The 27,755-nt window shown below is 44.2% G+C and overlaps 1 protein-coding gene across 1 annotated transcript in view; it reads left to right on the top strand.

The window, feature by feature from the left end:
- The window catches only part of C2CD2 (C2 calcium dependent domain containing 2), a 95,133-nt gene extending 71,362 nt beyond the window's left edge, over positions 1-23,771 (top strand). Inside the window, exons 10-15 of the mRNA XM_088472568.1 lie at positions 2,019-2,140; positions 8,439-8,625; positions 11,126-11,239; positions 11,336-11,460; positions 11,752-12,046; positions 20,666-23,771. Coding sequence (XP_088328694.1) covers positions 2,019-2,140; positions 8,439-8,625; positions 11,126-11,239; positions 11,336-11,460; positions 11,752-12,046; positions 20,666-20,886 — 1,064 coding nt within the window. The 3' untranslated portion in view covers positions 20,887-23,771. The remainder of the gene's footprint in view (positions 1-2,018; positions 2,141-8,438; positions 8,626-11,125; positions 11,240-11,335; positions 11,461-11,751; positions 12,047-20,665) is intronic.
- Positions 23,772-27,755: the final 3,984 nt, after the last annotated feature.

A 27,755-nucleotide genomic window follows, 5' to 3' on the forward strand; every position in this document is an offset into this window, starting at 1 on the left:
AGTATGTTTTTTTTCACAGGTCCCCTATGGATACTTTACCGGACAAGTGGACCGATGCTACAGGGTTACATAGGTGAGTATGTGTACATGTGTGTGTGTGTGTGTGTGTGTGTGTGTGTGTATGTATGTTTAATAAACTTATACTGTCACGGTGTGTGTGTCCTGTGTTTTTTTAAACATTTTTTTTACAGGTGAACTACAGGTACTAGTGGGCCCTTAATGCCCTGCATGCTGGTACTTGTGGTTCTCCAAGTACCAGCATGCGGGGCAGGCTAGCTGGGACTTGCAGTTCTACTTGTAAAGACAATGTTTGATATTCTTTATTTACACCACACCACACAATCAACCCGCCACCCACCGCCACCAGGGGTGGCGGGGATAGCCCCGGGCTATCAGCCTGGGCCTGGGGTGCCCTGGAGAGGGTGACCCCTTTATTGGGGGGGTCCCCAGCTCTCCAGGGATCCCCGGCCTGGGCTGACTAGCGGTCAGGGTTGATGCTGCGGCTGGGGGGCCCGGTGAAAGGGCTCCCCTGGCTGTGGCATCAGCCCCCCGCTAGAAAAAGTCCAGTGCTGGTTCTGGAACATACAGGGGAACCCTACTCATTTTTTGTCCCCTATATTTCCAGAACCAGGACCGGATCAGAGCCCAGAGCTGGTTGCGCAGAATACAGGGGACCCCTACGTCGTTTGTCCCCCGTATTTTGGCAACCAGCGCTGGTTCTGACTAGCCCGGTGCTGGTTGTGCTTAAGTACAGGGGACCCCTACGTCGTTTGTCCCCTGTATTTAAGCACACCCAGCACTGGGTTACTAATGCCCGGGGCTGGTTGCTCTTTTTTGGGGGGGTGCACGCCATTTTTTTCTTTTTTTACACAGGTTTTTTTTTTTTTTTTTACCACAGCAGCACAGACGGGTCTCACGGACCTGTCATTGCTCTGTGCCAATCACACAGATGCATGTAGCACGGATCTCCCGGGTTCGTGCTACATGCAAATGGGCACCATAACGCTGATTGGCTTCCTGTCTGCCACTGCAGTGCCACTCCTAGATGGGCCACGTGTTTGTGCCGCCCCCTTGTGTCGCTTAGCATAGTCATCCAGCTTCCTCGGTACAACCTTTTGGCCTAAAAACAATATTGTGAGGTGTGAGGTGTTCAGAATAGAGTGGAAATGAGTGGAAATTAATGTTATTGGGGTTATTAATAGCGTAGGAACAAAAAAAGGCCCATTTATGTGATTTTAGCGGGTTTTTTTTATTTTTTAAGAAAAAATCCAGATCCAAAACACAAAAACCAGAACCCAAAACACGGAAGGGTGGTTTTGGCAAAACCAATCCAGATCCAAAACACGAAGAAAGATCCAGATCCAAAACCAAAACACAAAACACGAAAAGTGGCCGGTGCACACCCCTAATATATACATGATGTGTGTGTGTGTGTGTGTGTATGTATGTATGTATGTATATAAATATATATTGTGTATGTATATAAATATATATAGTGTGTGTGTGTGTATGTATATAAATATATATATGTGTGTGTGTACATATATATGTGTGTGTATGTATGACTTTGAGATGTCAATATAATGAATGTCAGCGTGATATACCAAATCCATATATGTGAGTAAATATATGGACAACATTGTTACATGGTGGTTAGTATTGCAACCACACAGTGCTAGGATCATGAGTTCAATTCCTGACCAGGGCCTTATCTGTGCAAAGTTTGTATGTTCTCACCGTGTTTACTCGGGTTTCACCCAGAAGCTCCCACAATCCAAAAAACATATTGGTAGGTTAATTGGACAAAACTGAACCCGTGTGTGTTTGAAATAAAGAGACAGTGAGCCGACATGTTGGTTTACTGCCGACCTCCATCTTAGCAAGCTAAAAGGAAACAAACTCCTCAGTAAAACACATAAGATGGTACCGATTGCAAATTGTAACCTAGAAGACTGCGATACAGCGGTTCAGTCTTCTATGTACACTTGGAATTAATGACTTTTTTGTCGTTACTGAAGGTCTCCCCCTGGCCTGGGCAACTGTGCCCTTGGATCTATTCAGGAAGAACCCCTCAGGGAGGCAAAACTATGCACTAAACTGCGTGCCAGGAAGCCCCGTGTCCGGATCCGTCAGTGCCCAGGTGGGTCCCTATCACTGTTCTTTTACCTCTTTTTGTTGTTTTTTCTTTCATGGAATACAATGGACAATTCAAACGTCATATGATATCATGGCTTCTTAAGTGTGTACCTGCTGCTTGGTAAATGAGGCCCACGGGGGTGGGCCTCATTTACCAAGTGCAAAACTGCCAGGCAGCACAAACTCCTCTGTGGCAGCACCTCGGTTTGCGCAGGTGTGCCACCTGGATTTGCAGAGTCAGTTTACTGTGTAGAGGAGGAGAATTTGGGGCAGGCAGATGGGAGGAGTTGGCGCAAAGAATAAATTAAATAAAAGGCGCTGTCAGGAGCAGTTTGATCCAAGCAGCTGCAAAAGGAGGTAGTTTGTCTCCTAATTAAATGAATATAAAAAGCAAAAGTGCAACGCTAATAAAAAAACACATTTAATAATAAATAAAATTAAAGAATAATCCAACAATTCTACTAAATAGTACATTAAACCATAAATGGTTGATTGAGCATAGGCACAAAGATTAATTATAAATCGACATGCATATCTCACAAGAGCTTGTAAAATAGAGACACCCTAATTAGGCACAAAGTGGGATGCACCAGATCAAGTATTGAGAGTAAGTCCCGTTGAAAAATTAGTGCTTTTCCCAGTGATAAGGATACTCTACCATACGTGGATCAAAGAGTATATGCAGGATACAGTCAATCCAATCATCCACATGCAGTGACAAATGCAGGATTTCCAGAGGGGGGTTTCCAAAGGGTTAATTTTAGAGCGAGTGTGGCCCTGCACATGCCGCTCGTGGTGGCTGGATCCCTCCTTGACCTGTCCACTCATCCGCGCGTCCTAGTTGACGTTCCTGGGCTGTATGATGGGAGGAGTTGGGCTGAATGTGGGCACTTTTTGCTAAAGACAGAGCAGGATCAACCGTGCGCTTGGTTTTGTGGAGTTGTGCAACAACATAAGTTCATTTTGTGGATTTATATTATTGGAAAGACATAGGAATGGAGAGAGCACATTTTTCGGGCTTTCCACTCAGGACTGGAATGTTGCCCATGCCCTGAGCTACTGTAGGTGCAGGGAGCCCAGAGTGAAAAATAAAAGTCCAGGAAAGAGGGACATTTTTGGATCTAGCCTGTATTCATGAGTATACAGCCTATCGATGTGATAGGTTTGACTCCTAGTTGATAAGATGCTTTTTATGCTAGTTCAGTCCACCAACTGTCTACCTAACAAAGCACCTTTATCATGTAATGTATTCCAAATATCAGCCACACCTATAAATATACAGACACACACACTTACATATGAGATTTTATGCAATAAATAAATAAGTACAGAATGTTGACACAGGCATAATGATGACATTGTCAACATTGTGAATGTCGACACCTAATGTTAGCGTTATATTAGGGCAATGGGGTTGGGCTGTGGTTAGAGTTAGATTAGGGCTAGGCTGCGGTTAGGGATAGGGTTTATCTATGGTTAGGGTTAGATTAGGGCGATGGAGTAAAGGTGTGTACACACTGGGCGATTAGGAAAGACAGTACGATTACGACATCGTAATCGTACAGTCGGTCCTGATCTCCTGTAGTGCCTACACTGAATGATATGTCGTTCAGTCTAGGCCTCCTATATCATTCCTGAACATGGCCATTCTGTCGTTATCGTCAGATTGGACTGCATGTTCAGGTGATGGACAATGTCGGAAACGACCAGCGGAAGCACACATCGCTGGTTATTTCCGAAATTATTGTGCACGAGCTGTGCACGATTACTGAGCGACTACACGATCATGATGTCGTAATCGTGCAATCGTACCGTAATATCGCTCAGTATGTACGCACCTTTATACTGCAGTTAGGGTTAGGCTGCAGTTAGGGTTAGATTAGGGTTAGGCTATGGTTAGTGTTAGATTAGGGCAGGGATGGGGAACCTCAGGCCCGGGGGCTGTATAAGGCCCCCGGAATCATTTGTTCTGGCCCTCTGAGCTTTTTTCTGCTAGCCTCATCTGGGTAGCAGGGTGCCTAGAATGGCGCCCTGCAGACAGAATCTATGCAGCACTGCCACATAGGGAGATGGAGTTAAGGTGGGTACACACCTGACAGATATATCTGCAGATGATGGGCGTTCATACACACTGAACGACCATCATCTGCATGCTGCAGTGGGTCGGGCTGGACTGGGGGGTGGGTAGGAGCGTGGCCTAATCGCAGGAGGCGTGGCCACGCCCCCTTCGGGAAAGAAAACACATTTGCGACGCGGCGCTGGGGAGGGGGCGGTGTGTGCCCCTCAGCTCCCCCCCCATTGGCATAGGGGACTGCTCGGCCTGCTGCTTTAGCAGCCTCGAACAGTCTCCCAGTGCAGCCCAGCACACAGCAGCATGTGCTGGGCTGCTGTGGATGGGGGGCTGTGCCGGACCCGGGTAAGTAGTACCCACTCGCGGCTCTCCCCCCCTCCTCTCGACGCCCCTGCGTGTACACTTGCCGATGGACAGATATGTCTGCAGCACAGCCAATGCAATATGTCTGTGAACAACGTCGTTCACAAACATCATCTGTACACACTGGCCGACGGGTACAATATATTGCCGAAATTGATTGGCCAATATATCGGCCAGTGTGTACCCAGCATTAGACTGCAGTTGGGGTTAGATTAGGGTTAGGCTGCAGTTAGGGTAAAGCTGGTACACACGTAAAGATTTTCTGTCCAACCATCCAACTAGTTGATTGGTTGGAATGAGAATCTGGTAATGTATGGGAGTAACTGATGATCAGCAATTTGCTCCTAAATGCCAGAAAACAGATGAAAATGGCGTCAGACAAGTTTGAACAAATTGTTTAGATCAAATATATAACAAACAACAGTTTTGTCCATTTTCCAATGTTTGGGAGCAAATTGCTGATTGTCATTTGCTTTCATACATTACCAGATTTTCATTCCAACCAATCAACTAGTTGGATGGTTGGACAGAAAATCTTTACGTGTGTATGCAGCTTTAGATTAGTACTAGGATTAGGCTGCGATTAGGTTACAGTTATGGTGCATACACATGGTCAGATCTGACAGATGAACGATTTTACCAACGATTTCAGATAGTATTAAAATTAATGAAATCTTCCAAATCTGACTGCAAACACAGACGATGTCAGATATCGTTATCTGACATGCGAGAACGCGCATCGTTCATCGTTGCAGGCTGACATGTCAGATTTTCTTTCAGGTATGAACGATTGAACGATTTTTTAAATCGTTATCGTTCATATCTGACAACAAATCTGACCTGTAGTTAAGCTACGATTAGGGTTAGGCTGCGGGTAGGTTTTAAGCAGCTGCTCTTGTGTGGTGGACTGCAATGACATTGCTATTAGATTAGCTCGATGGGGTTAGGCTGCGATTATTCTTAAACTAAGGTTAGGGTTAGAGTTGGACTAGGGTTGGCCTGTGATTAGGGGTAGGCCCGCATTAGAAGAGAATGGGAAATTCCACTGTCGACAGGCCCACTCGACATTCACAATGTCTGTATCAAGTGTCAACATTGTGAACGTTGACTTCCTGTACACCTGGACAGTCTGTATGTCGACTAAATATACCACACCCAAGGCACCTAAATGCACAGGCACATACATGTAAATAATGTTTTTATTACTTAATGAATATTAATCGCCTACAAACACATACTCCCTTCACAGCAGGCAAACAGAGTGCAGTACTGTTACTGTGCATTTCCTAATCTGTACAGTAAAGGGAGTGACCGTAACAATGACTTCAGTTCAGCCATACTGAAAGGAGAGCAGGCACAGTGAGACCAGATGCTGCTATCGGATATCTGATACAGGTGCTTAAATCTATTGTTAACAGCAGGATAACTGATACTGTGCAGCTTCCATGATTACTGAATAATACTAAGTATTACAATAAGAGGTTTGTTACTGTGCATTCCCCACCCAGACTAGGCTTGTGCGTAATGATAGAGTGCCCGACGCGATCCTGTTGCCCGATGCTAATCTTGTCATGACTGTGACTTCATATGTTTCAGTTCCCCGAAAATATGCAAATGCCGCAGCTGCCAGAATTTGTACAGAGACGCCAATCGGTGGCAACTCTGACCTGCAGTTTGCGTACAGAGACGCCCATCGGCTGAGACACACCCTCGGAACAGGTGTGACACGCCTGCGTTTTCCTCCCACAGATGCTCATTGACTGTCACTCACTCTGCATCCAAATCCTCACTGCGACCGCCGTTGGTAATCCATTGGGGCGCATGCGCAGTGCAAAAATAATAGCCAAAGTCTTCATACATACGGCATTGCGTATATATCTGTATCAGGCCCAGAATGCGGCAGCGCAGAACGAAAGGGCGATTCCGTGTGGCAGTGCGGAGTGACCGAATGGGACCGTGCGTAGTGTCGGACTGGGGCATAAAGGGCCCACCAGGGTAATGCAGAGGTAGGGGCCCATGCTGAAGAGGTGTGGCCAAACACCACAGGGGGTGTGGCCAGCTACCACAGAGGCTTGGTCATGCAACCACAGAGGGTGTGGTCAGCCAGGGGAATGCAGGGGTAGAGGCCCATGCTGAAGAGGTGTGGCCAGGTACCACAGGGGGTGTGGCCAGCCACCACAGAGGTTTGGTCATGCAGGGTGTGGACAGCCAGAGGAATGCAGAGGTAGGGGCCATGCTGAAGAGGTGTGGCCAGCCACCACAGGGGGTGTGGCCAGCTACCACAGAGGCCTGGTATCCATTATAGTGGACATAGGGCCTTATTTAGAGATGTACGGATTTACAGAGCCACGCAGACCCCTCACCATTGGAATGTACGTTAATCATAAGATTAACGTATATCTTTGAATAGACCCATCATGGACAACATGTATACTATAGTGCATGGCCTGGGACCCCTTATAAATATAAATATATATACTGCATGCAGTATAAACATGATGGTGATCCTTTTTATATATACCACATTAATGTACTCTACATATGATGGCAAACCTCAGTACACACACCAGGCAGTGTCTAAAACACAATAACTATTGCATTAGATCTTGGAAACGCCCAATACATGCCATCTTTAAAAAAAAAAAAAAGTTCAATTATCTAAGATACTAACACTATAATTACTTAAATATTGGTTACTTTTTAATTTTTTTTACATTTTTACAACTACATTCTTAGTTTGCAATATATTATATTGGGGCCCACCAGGGATTTCCCCTGTACTACTGTGTGCCAGTCCAACCCTGGCCTTGTGTGGAGCAGCAGAAAGATGTGGCAAACTGTGGGTCACCATTACTGCAGCATCAGTGTTAATAAAATCCCTGGTAGCTGCAGCCAACGACACCTATGTGATTTCATGTAGGGAAGCCAGAGAAACCAGCTGTAGCAGCAACAGAGGATGTAATGATGACTCCTCAGCTTACAGGAACACCACAATAGCTTCCTAATGTAACAGCAATGGCAGGTTCAGTATTAAAGCTGCTGGTTTATTTCCGTATCATGCCAAGGGCTCTAAGTGATGGTTTGACGGGCGATGCAGTTGGACACAGGAGACCTTTCTGTATTTACAACACAATGCAAAGACCAGTCCTTGTCATGTCCTGTTTTTTCACAAATGATAACTCTTGGTGCCCACACACATACCGACTTTTCATCCAATTTGGCTGATTTCGACGAATCGTGACGACAAACATCCAAATCGTGAGTTTCTACTCTTGATCACGATGCCGATGTGCGTCCCCGCTCGTCGTACCTCGCATCTTCAGATCTGCCGTGCTGTAGGGCAGATTAGCCAATCTGGGATACAATGCACTTACTGCAAGATAGATCTTTAGTCAGATTGGACAGTTTTAACTCCAAATCGTGACCACGACTGCCTGGGGAGAGTTCAGGGGAAATCGTGTACATCGGCTGATTGGGAGCAAGTCGGTATGTGTGTGCGCACCTTTGTATTTTTTTTTTCGGTATTGCCATGTGCTAAAGCAACACATAGTAAAACTCATATGTTTCCTGGTCACGGCAGCATGGAATACATCCTCTCGGTTAAGCTTCATTCCCTAAAGATTTCTGATTAATTTTTTTTTTGCGTGTATTTTATATTGTACATGTATGTATGTGTCAATAATATTTATTGGTGAGGATTTATTTTTATTTTTTTTCCTTTTTGGTATTTTTTTTTTTTTTTTTTTATACATATAAAATTGTCAGTAAAAATATTTTCAAAGGTTGTAAGCAGCTGCTGCTGTCTGGCTGAAATTACTTTGCTATTGTTGTAACCGTGCGGGTGACAGTTATTCTGTGTTTATTTTAGTTCTTATTCGTGGAACCGAATGAAGTGAAATCCTGGATTATGCCGACCCCGGTCTCTGCGAAGAAAGTAGAGAAGGACCGTACGGTCATGCCATGTGGGACTGTCGTCACCACAGTCACTTCAGTGACCTCAAAGCCGCGAACGGAATCGAAGAGCCCGACTGCCAGCTACACTGAGAAAGCATCCGGTAGGGTACACAATAAAGAGTCGTATCGGGAGCATTCGGTTGGGTAGAAACAGTGCTTTTCCTCTAATGATGCCCAATAGCACATAAAGGGGGCAGTAACTCATGAGATGTTAATATTTTTGCTGCAATAAATTTGTGTCTTTCATGTAGTACAACTAATTATTTTTATCCACTTTATATACCGTATATACTCGAGTATAAGCCGACCCGAATATAAGCCGAGGTACCTACTTTTACCACAAAAAACTGGGAAAACTTATTGACTCGAGTATAAGCCTAGTGTGGGAAATGGCTGCAGCTGGTAGTGCCCCCAGTAGTAATTCCCCCTGGTTGTGCCCCTAGTAGTAATCCCTCCTGGTAGTACCCCCAGTGGTAGTGCCCGCTGTAGTAATCCCCCACTGGTAGTGCCCCCTGTAGTAATCCTCCCCTGGTAGTTCCCCAAGTGGTAATCCCCCCCTGGTAGTGCCCCCTGTAGTAAACCCCCCCCTGGTAGTTCCCCCAGTGGTAATCCCCCCTTTTAGTGCCCCCTGTTGTAATCCCCCCCCTGGTAGTGCCCCATGTAGTAATCCCCCCCTGGTAGTTCCCCCAGTGGTAATCCCCCCTTTTAGTGCCCCCTGTAGTCCCCCCCCCCCCCCCCCCCAAGTAGAGAGAGACGTGACAAGAATAAAAAAAAAAAATCACTTACCTGAAACTCCCGCTCCTGGTCCCGCCGCTGTCCGCTCCTCCGGCCGCTTTGCATGGGAGAGACGTCGTCATGACGGAAGATGGCACCCGCAGTGAGAGCAGCAGCAGCCGCTGAGAGTCTGACAGACTCTCAGCGGCTGCTGATTACACCAAACACGCAGCTGCCGGCTCTGGCGGCTGTGTGTTTGGCTGTGTGTAGCGCTGACTGAACTCCGTCCGGTCAGCGCTACACTTGACTCGAGTATAAGCCGAGGGGGTACTTTTTCAGCACATTTTTTGTGCTGAAAAACTCGGCTTATACTCGAGTATATACCTGCAATGGTGCCATGGTTTTTTTTTTGTTTTTTTTTTAGTTCCCTGTTACCAGCAGCCTGTTTAGAACAGAACTATAGGTAGCCATGGCAACCCAGAGCTGTAACTAGACTTTTTGGTGCCCTGTGCCAGAAAGAGCATTGGCGCCCCTCCCCCATTTTTCAAATAGGGACTTAAGACCCGAAAAAAGGGCCATGGCCTCATGGGGAAGGGCCAGGGAGGAGATAGGGGAGGCCAGGAGATGCTGGTGATAAAAAAGGAAGAAGCTACAAGTGAGGATGATAATAAACAGAAAATTGACAGGCCAGAACAGCGCCCCCTGCCCTGTGCCATGGCACAGGTGGCACTACCCTAGTTACGGCCCTGGGCAACCCTACGTGAACTTCCTGTTCACAGCCACTTGACTGTGCCGTAAGAGCTGAGAACAGAGTACCCTAACCCAAATGGAGGTGAAAAGGGGGCCAAACCAGTATTTTGCCTAATGCCCTAATGAGGTCTTGAAATGGCTCAGGGTGTCGGGAACCTTGCCGTATCTGGTGAACAGCCCATGGAAAATGTTTGTTGAACATCGATTTTTTTTTTTTATCCGTACTGTACACTAAAGTTGAGGGTGAAATTCTACTTTATTATATAGAGAGGGTCATGTTTTTCTATTAAGTGAAATTTACTGTATGATATCAACATGGAACTTGCTGTCCTCCAAGTTATACAGTTATCAACTATACTTTCGGTCAGTCAGGGTATATCTTTCTCCAAATACTTTGACACTTAGTTCAAAGTCGCTTCTATCTAGTTCCGTATGCCGCTGTCTAACTTACAGTATGATGGGGAAAGTGAATCTCTCTCTATTGACTGACTGCTGTAATGACATGTCATACTCATTCATAGCAATTACTGATTTCTATGGCAGATATGAAAGGCCATAACTGAGATAAGTTTCTCCTTCCCAGCCTTCAAGTCTATAAATGCCTCCTGTGCAGTATAGATCATTAGACGGGAGTGTCCTGAGCAAATATTGACTTTACTTTATTATAACCTGTTGATCCCACTTCTCAGAAGTGTTTAGTTTAGGTCAAAGGTAGACCGCTTATTGCATGCCAGCTGTTGTGGAGAAAAACAAAGTTCTAGCTTGCTGGGATTTGTAGTTCTACAGTGGCTATGTAGGTGTTTGAGTCCCAATCTTTAAACGGCATTTTATTGGCTATCGCCTATCATGCGTTTTGGATAGCCAATATAATAAATCCGAATTTGCGGTAAAGTGGCGATAAGAACCGAGTAAAACCGAACCCGCTCACCCCTAATATATAGTCACTTTTTTTCTTGTATAGTTACTACATACTGTTACTGTTTATGTACTTTGTATGGTGCAATATAAATAAAGGATAATAATACAGTACTAACAAAGCAATTCGGAGCTGCATGTGGTTGGAGATTAAGTTACATTGAGACAGCTGTTTGCAAGTTTACTGTTTCGCACCCTAAACGATTTACTTTCACCCCACAGATTCACCGTCGAATACCCCCCCTAAAATAAAGGTGATTGAGAGAGACTTCTCGGTGCAAGCCATCCCTTCCCAAAGCGGCCTAGTCAGCAAGGCGCTGTCCTCTTCCGACACAGGTGAAGCTTCCCTGACTTTAGCCTTTGTTTGTCCACTTCATGTGAGGCACAAATCCTTTTCTCATGTTATGTAAATGTTCCTTGTTTCGGAACCAGAGCTCTTGATGCTGAACGGCTCAGACCCGGTCGCTGAAGTCGCCATAAGACAGCTCCGAGAGTCCTCTAAGCAGTCGCTAAAATCTCCCCGGAAGAGCACGATCATTATATCTGGAATTTCAAAGGCAAGTGTCCGATGTTCCTGTCCATCTCCAGTCTAACTAGACTCTTCGCAGCCCAGCACACAGCAGCGTGTGCTGGGCTGAGAGGAAGGCCGCTGTCATTCAGCAGCAGCAGTCTCACATCTCTCCCCGCATGATGTGTTTCTACGGCTGCGCGGCTGCACAGTGGCCAGCGGTAGTGGACAGGTAAACACTTTTCCAGGGGGAAGAGGGATAATCAACGTTCCCTTTCCTGTAGGCAAACGATAACAGTAAGTCAATGCCTAAAAATACAATGCTACTGTTTTCTCACAGACTCTGCTCACTCAGGACGATGAAACTACGACGATGTTTGATTACGCTGCCTCAATGGACATCACAACTAGGGATCACTCTCATTTCACCAGTGACAGTGTCGCCATGAAGACGACGGATGAGAAATTTCTCCTGGAGGCGACTGTGAGCTCCGATGACGAGCTGCAGGATGCCTGGGAACAAGGCAGCCAGCCGGGGGAGTGGACTGGTAATGGCGTGGATGGACCAGACTCCGAGGCCGTATCCGTTAGCAACCTAAGCATCTCCGAAACCGGGAGCGTGAGGAAATCTAAAGGTCTGTGCTTGTTGCTGCGCCTACTGTGTTGAGCAGTAATTATTTATAACGAGCTGAAGCTATTGTACCATGTAGTGATAATCTGATATCGCTCATCGCCACAAAGCGGCGTCTAGTTATCACTTGACAAATGAGCTGATAATGCTTAGCCCGGGGCCCTAGTCCGTAACGAGGCTGCTAGACTTTATTCTTATATAATCTACAAAATCAAATTTTGGCGTTTAAACATTCTAAGTGGTCTTCGTTTTTTTTTTTACCTGTTTGATGCACAATTCACTTAAAGCGCCATTTGTGGAACCAATGTTATTGATAATGCAGCCGGCTTATTCTCAAGGAGCTAATGACGTCAGTGGGGTATACATTAGACCTTGTGCCTCCGTGATGTCACTAGCTCCTAGCGCATTAATAGGCTGCTCTCTTGCGCCTTTTTAAACGTATGCGCTTTGGTGGGAATCTAATGGGCGATTTGCAGCGTTGTCATTAGTCTGACCCAGGCGGTTGCCTAAGGCGCCAATAGGAAGCTCTTTCTCCAGCTGGACTTCCCTTATAGTGAGCAGTGAACACCTGAAGATGACATTTGCTTACGGAGTCCAGCTCCAAAAATCATGAGTTTCGGAGCTTGTTAAATAGCTCCACAACACAATCACCATAGAAGACTGAGGACGGCTGCTGCATTCGTGCTGGATAGTGGTAGTGTTTTAAAAACAGAGGGGTCTATTTACTAAGCAGTGTTAGGAGACAGAGTGAAAAGTGATAAGGTGCCAGCCAATCAGCTCCCAACTGTCATTTTTCAAACACTGCCTGTGAGATGACAGTTGGGAGCCGATTGGCTGGGACCTTATCACTTTCTTATTACTTTTCACTGTGGGGTAGATGTACGAAGCCCCTTATGTGCGCTGATACCGCTTCTCCCCGATGTATGATCGGGGTCTGGGCGGTAAATTGGCGCTGCTATCTACAAGATAGTGCCGAGCGGCAGGGCCATGTACGAACGGTCATACCGCATGACCGTTCGGCCGGCTGTAGCTGTCGTTATCGACAGCTATAGCCTGGCGCTAGCCTATCCCCACAGCAGGGACAGCTCTGCCCCTGCTGCAGCTGCTGCCGGCTCCAGGCTGCGCGCGGGGATCTCGCGATACTTGCGAGATCCCGTGCACGCTCAGTGGAGCCGGCCGGTACTGAGACAGAGCGCATGAGCACTAGGCTGATGCGCTGTGGTCACTAGCGGGTAGCGCCGGAGGGGGGAGTTATCTCTCCCCCTCTCCGGCCGATGAGATGTTCTTACATCTAATCGGTAGTGCTTCGTCTCAGTAAAGAGGGGAAGCGTTATAGCGGCACGGTAAGTACCGCTATAATACATCTGCCCCTATGTCTCCTAACACTGCTTAGTAAATAGACCCCAGAATCTGTTTAAAAATAATCACTTTCTTCTCTGATTATCTATCTAGTTCGGTTGCAGTACTAAGGGGGAAATTCAATTGGTCCCGGTAATTTAACCGCATGCTAATTGATCCCCCCCGTCCTATTCGATACGCCCTGAAGTGCAGCACTAATCGGGGATAACCACCGGTAACTAGGTGGCTAACGGGTGCCGCGACCCTGTTAATGCCCAAATCCATGAACTTTTCACAGATTCTGTGTTAACGCCCACTACCACGTCAATTTAAGGGGTGCTAACAAAGGTATCGGGTGAAAAAGGGAACCTCATTGAATAGCCTAGGGCGATAAAGCCTGAGGCTACCTCCCTTTTTCACCCCCGTTAAGCTATTGGGGCTAATTCAATAGCGCCCTAAGATGTAATAGTTGCACTTAACTACATGAAAGCAGAGGGCGATAATAAATTAATAACATCTAAAACAAGCAACATATTATTCTCACATACTATCCCATACACACCCAGTAGACTAAAGACATACCTCCCAACAGTCACTATATTTTGCGTAGGGTGTGACCTTTAGATACTGTAGGGGTATCGTGGTTTGGGCAGATCTCAGGAGGGGCTTGGCAAAATAGCTTTAGCATTATAAATCCTATAAAAAAAACTAAATGATCAAATTATATTATAAATTAGAATATGTTATTAATCATTAACCTCCAAATCATTACAGCAGTGTTTGTAAACAGTGTAATCCGATTGTGTTTACTTCATGACCTTTGCCTTTTGTGTTAAGCACTGGGGTTCACTTTTAATTGATATACTTTTATCAGTATCTGTTCCAGATTCTTATTGTGATAGTTGTTTCCATATTTTTTGCAGACTTTTCACATTTTAATTGACGAGAAAATCAAATTAATTCTTGATTTTCAGTTTTTCTGCTCCAATAACCCCCATTGTTTATATTTAAAATTAGGTGTTTAAAATCTGAGGCTGTTGTCTCTCAGCGAGCAGACCAAGGTAGTCCGTAACAGTATACTGACTATTGGCGTATTTTCTGCCTGACCTAATCCGGGCTGTGCCTCTAACACACTAACCGGCGCATGCAAAGTAGGACTGTGCTGTTAGCATGGCTTGGCACCCAGATTTCCCTAGACTGAACATCATGGTCTAGCATGTCACTGGTCTGCATGTGGGATCACAATCCTGTTGCATTAATGTAAATATCCTGTGTTTAGAGAATCAAAAATCCTATTATATCAGCTTGCAGATTTTTTTAGAGAGATTTTGCACCTTTGTACAATCCCTGCTAGTTGAGCAAACTTATATCACATCCCCTCCCCCAGACACACAGTGTTACTGGAATGTAGCCACGCGTTTCATAGGGTTGGGAGAGGAACGAGACAGTAGGCAGAGGAGTTATAGACCGTATCTAAGGATAGGTGAACATTTGGTTCCTCAATCTGTTGACCTCAACATTCGATGTTCCTTACTGAGGGGGTAGTTTGAATCTCCCACTCCTCTGTTAGGAGGACCCTCACCAAAGATATACATAGCGGGAGGGCTGCCTAGCACTCTGGAGTAGTCCAAAGGTGCAAATTACATTTAATGGGTATGTATATATTTTTTTAATTTAGCGTGGGGGCAGGTCTGTAGATATTAATAAAGATAATAAATGCCCCCTCGCCACCTGCAGGAACCTGTCTCTTTGCCGTTGTGACCCTGTCATAGCTGACCGATGCCATGGCTCCTATGCCTGATAAAAAACTTCTCAATTCTATTCCAGGGTTTCCCAAACTTAGGGCCTGATTCAGACCCGTTCGCTATTTGCGGTCGTTCGTTCAAAAACAAGGGGTGGCTATTCAAATGATCCGTTCGCAAATTGCAGTCTGTTCACACCTCTAAGTCTGAACGAGCGAGCAAAACATACGCTCGTTTATTTGTTAAAAACGCCCCCTGGCCGCTCGCACCATACGTCATGTCCGCTATTTATTAGATTAATCGAGTACATCGACCAGCGTATGAACTGCTCGCTATTCTTGTGGTTGGTTTTTTCAACCAGTATTTTGCGAGCAGTTGTGAGTTAAAAAAAAACAAGTGACGTGGTCAATGACGCTGCTGTATTAATTATGCACTCCCTTAAAACGCCCGTTTTGACCTTTAAGCACGCCTGCGTTCGGATCTCCACTCCCCATTTTCAAGCACCTTTCCCTGTTACCACCCACATACGCCTCATTCTGTCACTCAAAATAGCAGGCATTCGCTATATTGCGAGCACATGAATTTCGGCCGCACTGACTGGTTCGCGCATGCGTATATCGATCCGTACGCATGCGCAGATGTGCGAACATCGCTCGGAACGAGCGTACTGCCGCTAGCGAGTGGCTCTGAATGAGGACCTTAGTCCTCAAGGCACCCTGACAGGGGAAGCAGTTGGGAAGCCGGCGGTTGCAATGTCAACCGCCGGCTTCCCGACTGCTTAATCCCGGCAAGGTACAAATGACATCCGCTGGGAGCCTGAAACTCTGCTTACCGATCGAAGGTAAGCCGGGAGCGGACAGCAGCGGGGGGGGGGGGGGAGGATTAGGTTAGGGGCTCCCGGGGGGGACTTGGGTTTAGGCAACCCCCCGGTAGGTTAGGGTTCGGCTAGGGAAAGGGGGGGTTAGGGTTAGGCACCCCCAGTGGGGAGGTTAGGGTTAGGCAACCCCCCCGGGAGACTTATGGTTAGGCTGCGGAGAAGGGGGGGTTAGGTTTGGGGACTTGGGGGGAGGTTAGGGTTAGGCACCCCTAAAGGAGGGTTAGGGGGGGGGAATTAGGTTAGTTTATACTTACCCTAAGGACGATCAGGATTTCCTCCTCTGTCGGGCTGCCGCTGTAGGGATTAGAACCATGCGGCCGGCGGTAAATCATACTGATTCCCCCTGACAGTCCAGATGTATAAGGATATAGTCCAGGTGTATAAGGATATCCATGTTTTTGCACAGATGGTATAATCAAACTGACTGAGGTAGTTATTAAGTCACCTGTGCTTAAGCATGGATAGCCTTAAAACCTGGACTGTTGGGGTGCACTGAGGACCGAGTTTGGGAACCACTGTTCTGTTCTATTCATGGGGGTTGGGGCTGTCTGCAGTCACAGCAAATAGATATCGGAGACGCCAACAGACTGTTGTCACACCTACCAATATAACAAAAATTATATTTGGGTTATCTCCCTTGTAATATTTCAACTAATACAGAAAAAAAAAAACGGGAGATCCATTTAAATAGTAGTTCTCAAGTACATCCAAACATGTAATGTTTTCTGGATGTCTTTAATCATGCACAAATCGTTAATCTATTTGGCTGTGTCAGTAATAATCCCAATTGTTTCCACAGATAGAAATCCTGGAAACATGACCTGTTGGGGGGTGGGGGGGTACTTGAGGACTGAAGCAGAGAACCACCGATTTAGATGTATAATTGTTTGAACTGTTGAGTTAGCGCTTTGTGTTCCCTTTCTCCTCCTGACATTTTGTAGAATAAAACGTTTGCGGTATAAATTGGCTAAGTGGTCTATCGCATATATGTACCGTATTCTGTCTGTGGGGCATTGATCGGCTCGCCTATAGTCATTCTATGTTTATGCTTTAACCGCAGGTTGCTGTGGAAAGTGTTGGGGCAAAAAATAGGATTGACACCTGCATGCTCCATTCTCATTTTTATTTTTACGCGGGTTGGTTCTTTTCACGCCTGCCACGCTGCGACAAAATGAGCCTCCGTATATATATATGTCTGAGAGGTTTATTACAGGAAGACGAAAACTGTACAAAACAGAGAGAGGGGAAATAAGTGGCCGGTTCTAACCCATAGGAGAAGCTCTAACGTGTAAATGTTGTCTGTCTGTCTGCTCATCTCTCATCCATCATTTAAATGTTGGTTTCTCTCTCGTCATTTGTTCTGTAACCTTAAGAGGATCTTTTCACCAAATCGAAGTAATTGCTTACACAGTAAGTGAATGGATTTCCATTGCTTATTTTAAAATATTGAAAACCTTATTTGTTTACAATGACCAACTAGTCCGATATGTGCTGTAACCCATAGCAACCAGTCAGATCTATGTGCTGTAACCCATAGCAACCATGTGTTGTAACCCATAGCAACCAGTCAGATATGTGCTGTAACCGATGGCAACCAGTCAGGTATGTGCAGCTAGTTATATGTATGCTGTAGCCCATGGCAACCAGTCGGACATGTGCTTTAGCCCATGACAACCAGTCAGGTATGTGCAGCTAGTTATATGTATGCTGTAGCCCATGGCAACCAGTCGGACATGTGCTTTAGCCCATGACAACCAGTCAGGTATGTGCTGTAGCCCATGGCTACCAGTCAGACCTTTGCAGTAACCCATAGCAGCCAGTAAGGTACAGTATGTGGCCTACTTATCACTGTATTTTAGCTCAGTACCTTGCTGACAAACAGTCCCTGCCACACCACCTCTGCATGTCACTCCTTGACCCATAGGGGGCTGGTGGGCACTGGCATTGCCATATATAATAATAAATAATTTAAAGTGGCATTATTAACCCTGCCCCAATGCTAGGGAGCCTGTTCTGGTTTGTATTAGAACAGGAATATCGCCTGCATCTTCTCCCTGTGGTCCCAGTATTATGATCTTGACCTGTCATAATCCAGAATAAAGCCAACCTTTATGGCAAACGACTACTACTAAATGACAGTGACAAGCAGTCGCTGGGGCTTGGAGAGAGGGCTACAACAGCTGTGTTTTTTTTTCTCCTCATTTTATTAACTAGTATTTGCTCTATATACATACAGGCATATATACAGCTGTATGGAGGCGTTCATGAAATTGCTATACTGCAGGTACACATGTGCTATGCGGTTTAAATTTCATTGCCGTCTGCTGTTTGAAATCAGTATTGCATGCCTGACCATTACCATACTAGCTTGTGAGTATGTTTTTCAGTATGGGCTATAAACCCGAAGAACCAGTATTGACTATCATCAGTCTAATGCAGGTTGTATTAATGAAAGCTGACATTTGATTTGTTCATATCGGTTACAGCGCAATTAAAGTTAGGACACCTTGTTATTAAGAAAGCCATTCAATGTATTCCTGTCCTAGCTAGATAGTATATAGGTTGTAGTAATGGGTTAGAATTTACATTGTAGTTGTACATATTGTTTGTTATCTATATTTGTGGGTTAGTTATAATTCTTGCCTTGCGTTAGGTAATACTAGTTTACTGTATGGTAATTTGTCCTGTCCTAGCTAGATAGTATATAGGTTGTAGTAGTGGGTTAGAATTTACATTGTAGTAGTACATATTGTTTGTTATCTATATTTGTGGGTTAGTTAGTTATAATTCTTGCCTGGCGTTAGGCAATACTGGTTTATCCTGGTACCACAAACCTTTCTAGGATCTAAGGGGTCTATGTACTAAGCCGTGAAGAAAGATAAAGTACTAACCGATCAGCTCCTAACTGTCACTGTATAGGCTGAGTTTGAAAAATGACAGTTAGAAGCTGATTGATTTCGTACTGTATCTCTCGCCAAGGTTTAGTACATAGAACCTAAGTGTATATAAGAGTCTGTGATACCAGATCCCTGCAAAATAAGGGTCTTCACGGATTGGTTACTTTTCAGAGTATTGTTGCAAAAGTGCTATTATGTACAACAGTGGAGGCAGTCATTGTTTATAGCTGAACTAATATCCGTGAGAATGCAGCCTACGCGTTAATGTGACCTCATCGTCACTGCCTTCTAGCGCCCGTTGCTCCAAATCTTTCAGCCAATTCCAAGCTTGTTTAAATTCCACCAGTTCAATGACTACGAATATGTTCACAGCACAATCTCCCATTGTTGTGCGGAATTTGCCTTTAACATTCACATTAAAATAAGCTTATTTAAATATTTATAAACGCTAAATGTTTTCAATTGGTAAAAAGCACTGTATTTTAACTTTTTTTATTTTAAATTTAAAACCATTAACGTATACGTTGCAAAGTTCCATCATGCGCAAACCGTCTCTCACGTGCCTGTCCAACTTTTTTTAAATGTAGTTCAATATCTTTAAAATGTTTTATATTATTTTTTTTTGTTATTGAATCAACCGGTTTAACCATCTCTAGTTCCTAGTAAAGTTACGTTCTCATGGCTGCTGGTTCATGGCACAACATGGAGGCTTCCACAGCGTGCGGACAAGTGGATACAGTTTTAGTGTGAAAATTATTCCTGTTATTACCAGTTGCTTTGAGAATCTCTTGACCTACAGTAAAATACAGGTTACTACAAAATGCAAATAGACTTTGTAACTTACAGAGGTGTCCTCATACATCTAGCCTGAATACACATGCAGCACGAGACGCCGTGCGTCGAGCATCTTTTTCCGCCTAAAAATGCGTCTTAGAATGCCCTGATTATTTGTTATGCAACACTTGTATTTCTGTGTGCGACTGCGTCTGTATACCATACTTGCCTACTTTCCTGGAACCGGTGGGAGGCTCCTGATTTTTCGGGTAACTCTCCGCCCCTTCCGAAGTGTAGGTATTCCTCCCGCATCCTGCCCATTTCCAAGTGAAATGGGCAGGTTGGGGAGAAATCTTGGCTCGAATCCGCGGTCCGTTAGTAGGGGGCGGAACCTGATCACGTGTATAGTCCATCCCTGCCCCTAACAGAGCCCACCTGCATCTCCTCTACTGGCTTCTCCCAGAGAGGACATTACTAAAGTAGGCAATTATGCTGTATAAGAAGCACATCAGAACTTGGTGTGGAGAAAAGACATGGCGGCTGCATCCATAGCACTTCGTCAGTCTCAGCCGCTCACAGATATACAAGTGTCACGTATCAAATTAATCAGCGCAGTCTCCTGGTGCGTTTTTAGTCACATCGCATTGCGATGAAGATGCATTTCCGGTTGAAATAGACTCAAAGAATACGCTTGGCGCAAGCAGAGTTGCTCAGGACCTAGCTCGCCGAGAGGGGCTGTTTGGCGCGACTGCAGCCATAATGTATGAGGGAACATCTGTACATACAGTAAAAATATACTTGTAATTTTGATTGCTAGCCCTTTTAAACAAATTGTAAATAGTATATATCCACTATGTATAGTATATGACGCCATTTTGTGACTGCAGCCAATAAATTGACTAGGGGTGAGTGACATCGCCAGTGGGCTTATGTTGTGCGCTAAACAAATATAGTGTACCATTATTCCTCTAAGATTAACTTCCCATCCTCTGCAGGTGGATTTTTACGCAAAGGAGCAAAGCTATTTTTCCGCCGAAGGCACCAGCAAAAGGACCCCAGCATGAGCCAGTCTCACAACGACCTGGTGTACTTGAGAGAGTCAGAGTCGGCTGAGCCTCGCAAGAAGGGTGCAACGCTGTCCCGACTCCTGAACAAGAAGCGCCTCTCAAAAACAAAAAACAAAAATAAACTGCAGAGCAAGCCTCCCGATATGTAGAATGATTGACCGCACCAGGAAACAGGTGGAACAGGACAGCTTTTGTACATGAGGAAACCCCTGTATGGAACATGACAGGAGGCCGACGTGGCAGTCTATCGATTTTATCCCTCATGAACCAAGTGAAATGATAAAAACCTGTTTTTTTTTGCTCTTCTAGCTCAACACTGTGAGAATTTAGGAGTCTGTTAAATTGTGCCCGTCGCCGACGCACAATGGAGGCGACCTCCATTGACTAGGAAGCTGTGATGACACTGAGGCACAAAATGGAGGCTGCCATCTTGTGGGCTGCACCAAGGATCCAGCGTATCCATGCACTATGAAGTCATCGGCTCGTAGTGAATGGATAGGCCGCATTCCAATGAAAAAAATTTTTCAGTCCACAAAATGGCTGCCGCAGAAGTGTGTGTAGGGGCGGGTACATTTTGAAACATAGGAAATGTGTTTGTATTTTGGCACTGGCCTCGGAGAACTGTGTGTGAAGGTTGGATCATTAGCACAGGTTAATAGCAATATATCAGTTGTCCGGCGTTGCCCACAATAACCCTGGGTGAGGGGAGCCGGCTCCTAAGAATGAGGCAAGGTGCCATTTTTTTTGCCTTTAACGAATGCAATGTGAAGCAGCAGTCCTTCCTGAACACTAATGATACATTAGGCCTAGAGAGCTTTATCTATAGATTTACGCAATACTCTGGGCCATAAATGTTTAAAATGTGAAAGAAAAACAAAATAAAACAACTTGTGATATGTACTATATATGTGTATATTAGGATATATATATAGCTATAGCGTTTTAATTCAGAATTTGGAAACGCTTTCATGCTTAGCCTTACTGAATACATGGCGACCATTTTTTCCGGAATAATAGCGCTTTAAATCTGTACAGAAAAAAAAAAATCTATATATTTTATGGACATGTAAAGGGGACGTTCCCTTGAAATAAAATATGCAAACCCCCGGTAGGAGGCAAGATGTTTTTACATTTCTCATAGTCACCCCACCTTTTTTTTTTTGTATTTTGCGCTGTCAGTGTACTTGGTTTCTGCAGAAACGCAGCTGTTGCAGGTAGGGCGATCGTAGATGGGAGTCTATGACGGTTATTTATTAACATTGTATTTTGGTGCAAGTCTGCACTAAACCATAGCAAAGCAATGAGACCTTTGCTTCCATTTGTCTAACTTGCACTAGGAAGATGAAAGCTAACCTCTGTTTCCTTTAGTTAAACGCCAATTTGCACTTGAAAATGAAACGTTAGGAGGTTACGCTCTGTGCAAACTATATTGTACCTACTAAAAACGTTGTACTATATGCAGGTAATTATGTGACTCAACCGATAAAGACTTCAATAAGTCATCAATGTAACCCCCAAGACATACTAAAGGGCACATTTGTGGGAATGAGATGCATACTGTCTTCAGTCCAACTCACCTCTTTCCTCTACGTTGCTGTGAAATGTCAGTATTTCTACGCACATCGTTATAACAGGTTCACTGAAATAACTAAAATGGCCGCTACCAGGTGGTTTGATTCTCTCAGTGTAGCTTTCCACATAGCCCCCATAATAATGTCATTTACAGTATTTGGTTATGATGGTGCTAACCTCAGTGGACAAGGAAAAACCTATTCAAAGTGAAATAATTAGCATTTTAAAGGTAATTATTATGAATTCTCTCAGTTGGTTCCAGGGCTGTTACTCCGAAGAGCATTCATTAGATGCTATGCTGTTTTATTATAACCGACAAAATGCAGATTGTGCTGTAACCCATAGTAACCAGCCAGACAGGATAGCGTCATGCATATTGTTACATGTGCATATTACAGCGCTTTGCTGGTGACACTCAGAACTGATTGGGTAACACTGCTTCCCCATCTCCTAGGAAACACGTCAACTGCTAAAAACTGTGCCCGTCAGCACGTCCCTGTATCAGGGAAGCAGTGTTAACCTTTCAGCTTGTGAAAGTTGTCTTGAAATACACCCAAGTAGAGACCCTGATTTATCTGGGACTTGTTCGATTGATGGGGCTAAGAATGAAGGGGCTGTTTTATCAAGTCTAGATAAGGTTGAGAAGTTGCCCCTAGCAACCTATCAGCTTTTAGCTGTCATTTTACAGGCTGTGCTAGAAGGTTAGAAGCTGATTGGTTGCTATGAGTAATTCTCCAAGACTTGATAAGTAAGTGTGAAATTTTGGAACGTACGTGTCGGAATGGTTTATGTTGGTATGGCTGTTGCAGTTACTATGGTTAAAGCACGTGTGCATTCATATGCATCCTGTTCGAAACCAAGACGGCTAGTACGAGTCAGACTAAATTAAATAAAAAATAAATATATTTGCGTCACTTCAGTATATGAACCTTCATCCGTTTATGGCAATTTATTGGCTTGGACGTGGCCTCCAGCCACCTTTACTAGAAACATGCTATATAATATAACTGTCTTCTTACAGTGCTTTTTAGCCATGTATTATTTGTCTGGCAGATTAGTTTTATTGTCCTGCGACAGGACACAGCTGTGTATGTAATACAGCTTTGTGTTGTATCACAGAAGGATATATAACTCTCCCTTCTGTACGAAATATAATGCATTACATCTAGTAAAAGTTGCAGGAGGACACAGGCAAGTCCACAAATGAAAGTAATGTAAAGGTGCACCAATCACTTCAATATAATCCATGTTGATTAAACACTTTTCCTTTTGTTGCTATAGTCCCTTCAATGAGATTGAGAAAATAATAAAATCGCTGCTGTACTTTTGACATTTAAAAACTTAAAAATTGTTCTAAAGACCAAATAGACACCTAAAGATATATATAGATATATATATATATATATATATATATATATATATATATATATATAGATATATATAATTTTTTTTTTTTTTTTTTAGCAAACCTTGCATGTACAGACATTAGAGTTTTCTACTTTAGAACTTTAAAAGAACCTCAGTAAGCACTAATTAATGGTCTGCTATGACATATTAAGGTAACTCATTAGGGTATTAAACGGAGAAGGATCAGATCACAATGTACACTCAATTGGGCTATAGTCCATCATCCGTACTGCCTGCATTTTAAAATGGTTAGTGTATCACATGAACTGGTGACTCCAGACAGTATCCATGCAAAAGAACCCGTCGTCTTGTGCGTCACCAGCGCACAGCGGAGGCAGCCATTTTGATGTCTGAGATCATTTGCGCAAAAAAAAAAAAAATGCATTAGGCACTAGTGCTGTCACTGAGATTCGTAGTGCTTCATGCCCACAAAATGGCTGCCTCCAGAAGCGCTTGTGTAAAGCCGATATAGAAATATTGCTTCCATAGCAAACCATTGCATCCACATATTTTTTTTTTTTTTTTTTTTAATTATGAAAACATACTTGTGTAGGGAGGCCTGCTGCTTTTAAAGTATACCTGATTGAAGCGTGAATGAGCGTTGCGTGAAGGGGGGGGGGGTAATATGTGTTCAGAAAAGCGGGTATCGACTTCTGGTAAACACTGATTAACCCCCATTGGTTGCCAGCACTCTGCTATGAGGTGAGAAACCAGATTCTGTGGCAGACCAAGGGGGTTATCTTTCCTGCTGTATACAATTATTGCTGAGGTAGCATTAATAGCCATATTAAATGATTAATTATGCAAATGTTGTACTTTATATACTATTTAATGCCGTATAAATATAATATAGGAATATTCTTTTCTTTACTAGGTTTTGTTTCGATTTTTTTTTTTATTTTTTTTTTACAGCTGGTGAAAATATTTTTTTTTGTGTAACAGAAATATATCACTTTAAAAATGAAATTCTTAATTATTCAAATTGAAAATTGTACATGTTCTGTATTAAAAATTTGCACCCATTTCATTACTTGACAATTGTTAAATTAATCTGTCTCTTATCCTTTTTACACCATACATGTAATTTATTTACAGATAGGGGGGCTATCAACCATTTCATGTCTGTCCTATTTTTTTTATTAATAATTTTTTTCTTTTTTTTTTTTTTTAATAAATTCTTTATTTTCAAAGACAAATTTTTAACAACAAGGTGCGTATTGCCGATGGTTCCTTTTAAAGTGTGCCTGAGGACTACATCCATGCAAGCAGCCATTTTGATGAATATGCAGCCTACTGATTCACTGGTAATATCATGGGGCCAAATATTATTTCAGACTACAAAAAGGCTGTCTATGTTGGGGCCATGGTTGTACCATACGTTTATCAAGGTCATTGAAATCAATTAGCAATGGTACATTTACTATCTGGGGTCAGGACGGAATACTAAAATAATCCTGACATTCGGGACGCCGGTGCCAGAATCCCGACACCTGTCAGAATCCTGATAAGTACTGGGCTTAGGGGGAGGGTTAGGGTTTAGGGTAAGCCACTAGGGTGAGGGATAGAGTTAGGCACTAGGGGAAGGTTTAGGGCTTATGGTTAGGCATTAGGGGGAGTGTTAGGGACTAGGGGGGAAGGTTAGGTCTTAGGGTTAGGCACTAGCAGGAGTGTTAGGGACTAGGGGTAGGGTTAGGATTAGGCACTAGGAGGAGGATTAGGGCTTAGAGCTATGCACTAGGTGGAGAGTTAGAAACGCTTAGAAACATATCTATGCCCGAGTGACGAAGACAGGACCAAGCCGCTTTGTCTTCAGCAGGTTTGGCTGTTGGATTCAGTATGTAATACTGCCAGCTGCATGGCCGACGGTTCTAATTCCGACAACGGAAGCCCGGCAGGGGTGAAGATCCCTTTCGCTAATTTAGGTAAGTACCCCTAACCGTACTTTAGGGGTGCCTAACCCTAACTTCCCCCCCAGTGCCTAACCCTAAGCCCCTCTAAGAAACCTAAGTCTCCCTCGGGGGTGCCTAACCCTAACCTCCCCCTTCCCCTAGCCTAAATCTAACCCTCCCCGGGGGGGTGCCTAACCCGAAGTTCCCCCCGGAGCCCTAAAACCTAACCATCCCCCCCATGCGCGGTTGTCAACGCCCGGCTTACCTTCGTTCAGGGTGTCGGGTTGCCGGTATAGGTCTAATGACAGACGTCGGGATTTCAACGCCTGTCATTAGTACCTTGCCGGGATTTGACAGTTGGGAAGCCGGTGGTCAGCATTTCGACCGTTTGCTTCCTGACCATCCCATTTTAAGGGGCAATTATATTCAATACAAAATGTTCCTGGTTTTGTAATATATATATATATATATATATATATATATATATATATATATATAAATAATATCCCCTTTAAATGACTGAAGATACGGCAGCCTGGAAAAGTGCTACATATTAAATTTAACCCCCAGTGTGTGAACAGAAAAAAAATAAAATTTAAATTAAACTAATCCATAGGAGTTGCAGTTCCATTTATGACCACCTGGTGATGACTCTCTCTCTCTCTCTCTCTCTCTCTCTCTCTCTCTCTCTCTCTCTCAGTCTCTCAGTCTCTCTCTCTCTCTCTCTCTCTCTCTCCTCTCCCCCCCTCCTATCTGACCAATGGAAATAACACATTAGCGTCTTTTATTGGCAGGACAGTGGGATTCCGAAAACATCCTACCATAAGGATGCAGACGTTGTTTCTGTGATGTCCCTAGCACGTAATAGGCTGCTATTCCAAGTTGGTTGCCTCCATGGTGTGTAGACTTTGGGTACACTTTAAAGTTTAAACACAATCTGCAGTTATCTCATTGTATGAATCCTATAACAAAGAATTATTGATATTGCCATCACCGGGAACCCGAGACCTGTCAGAATCCCGGCGCTGGCATCTCAGCGGATTGCCCCGATAATTGTAGTGTGTGTGTGCCGGCGACCAAGGGCAAAATATTGATCGGTCGGGCATGCCGGATCGTCCAGCATGCCCGTCTGATGCGATATTTTGTAAGTTAAATGTAGGCCGCAACGCGCAGTGTATGCCCAGCCACGGCCGACCGGCCATCATTTCACCGTTCGTTCACAGGGAAGGAACGGGGAAATGTCTCCTCCCCAGGGGCGGAGCGCAGATAACGGGACCGATACACTGTGAGATATCTCCCAGTGTATGCCGGCGATATCTGCAGGGTGTCAGGTTTTCAGATAAAATGTCTGTTGGCCTGAGAGGCATTATACCTGGCAGTGTATGGCCAGCATTAGAGATTCAGAGGGTGTGGATCATTAGGTCTACATCTAGATAGACATGCAATAGGTCGACAGGGTCTGAAGGTTGACATACTAAAGGTCGACACTCATATGGTTGACATGCAAATGGTTGACACATGCTTTTTTTTTTTTTTTTTTTTAGCCCTAATCTTCACCCTAATCCTAAACCTTCCCTTGGTGCCTAACCCTAACCGTCGGGGTAAGTACCTAACCCAGACCCTAACCCTAAAAAAACCCCACAAAAAACATGTCGACCATTTGCATGTCGACCATATGAGTGTCTATCTAATGATCATGTCGAGTTTCAGTACCTGTCGACCTATTGCCTGTCTATCTTCCATTGTAGACCTAATGACCGGCCGGATACCAGATACAGAAAACCATGAAATCCGAAACAATTATTTGTACATCTTCTTTTTGCGTTTGTGACTTTAGAAGTAAACATTTTCCAGATATTCATTCCCACACTTGGAACATGGTCTATCCCACTCATTCCATTTACAATGTATGCCATATACCCTCTACATCTGAGTTTTATTATTATGAGCTCCTTTTTTACGATAAAAACTTTAATAACATCTCATATGCTCTATGTTGGAGGCTTTAGTATTATAATTTTTTTTTTAATTTGTCCTTTTACAAATCTAACCAGATAAACTGAAAAGCTTTTCCTGTAAGATGAGGCAGGCAACAGAATCTCCGGCTGCTATGAAGGTGCTGGGCTTTGTAGTTCCACAGAAGGTGACGA

The sequence above is a fragment of the Taudactylus pleione genome, unplaced genomic scaffold, assembly GCF_031769625.1.
Source record: "Taudactylus pleione unplaced genomic scaffold, aTauple2 ptg000126l, whole genome shotgun sequence".
NCBI lineage: Eukaryota > Metazoa > Chordata > Amphibia > Anura > Myobatrachidae > Taudactylus > Taudactylus pleione.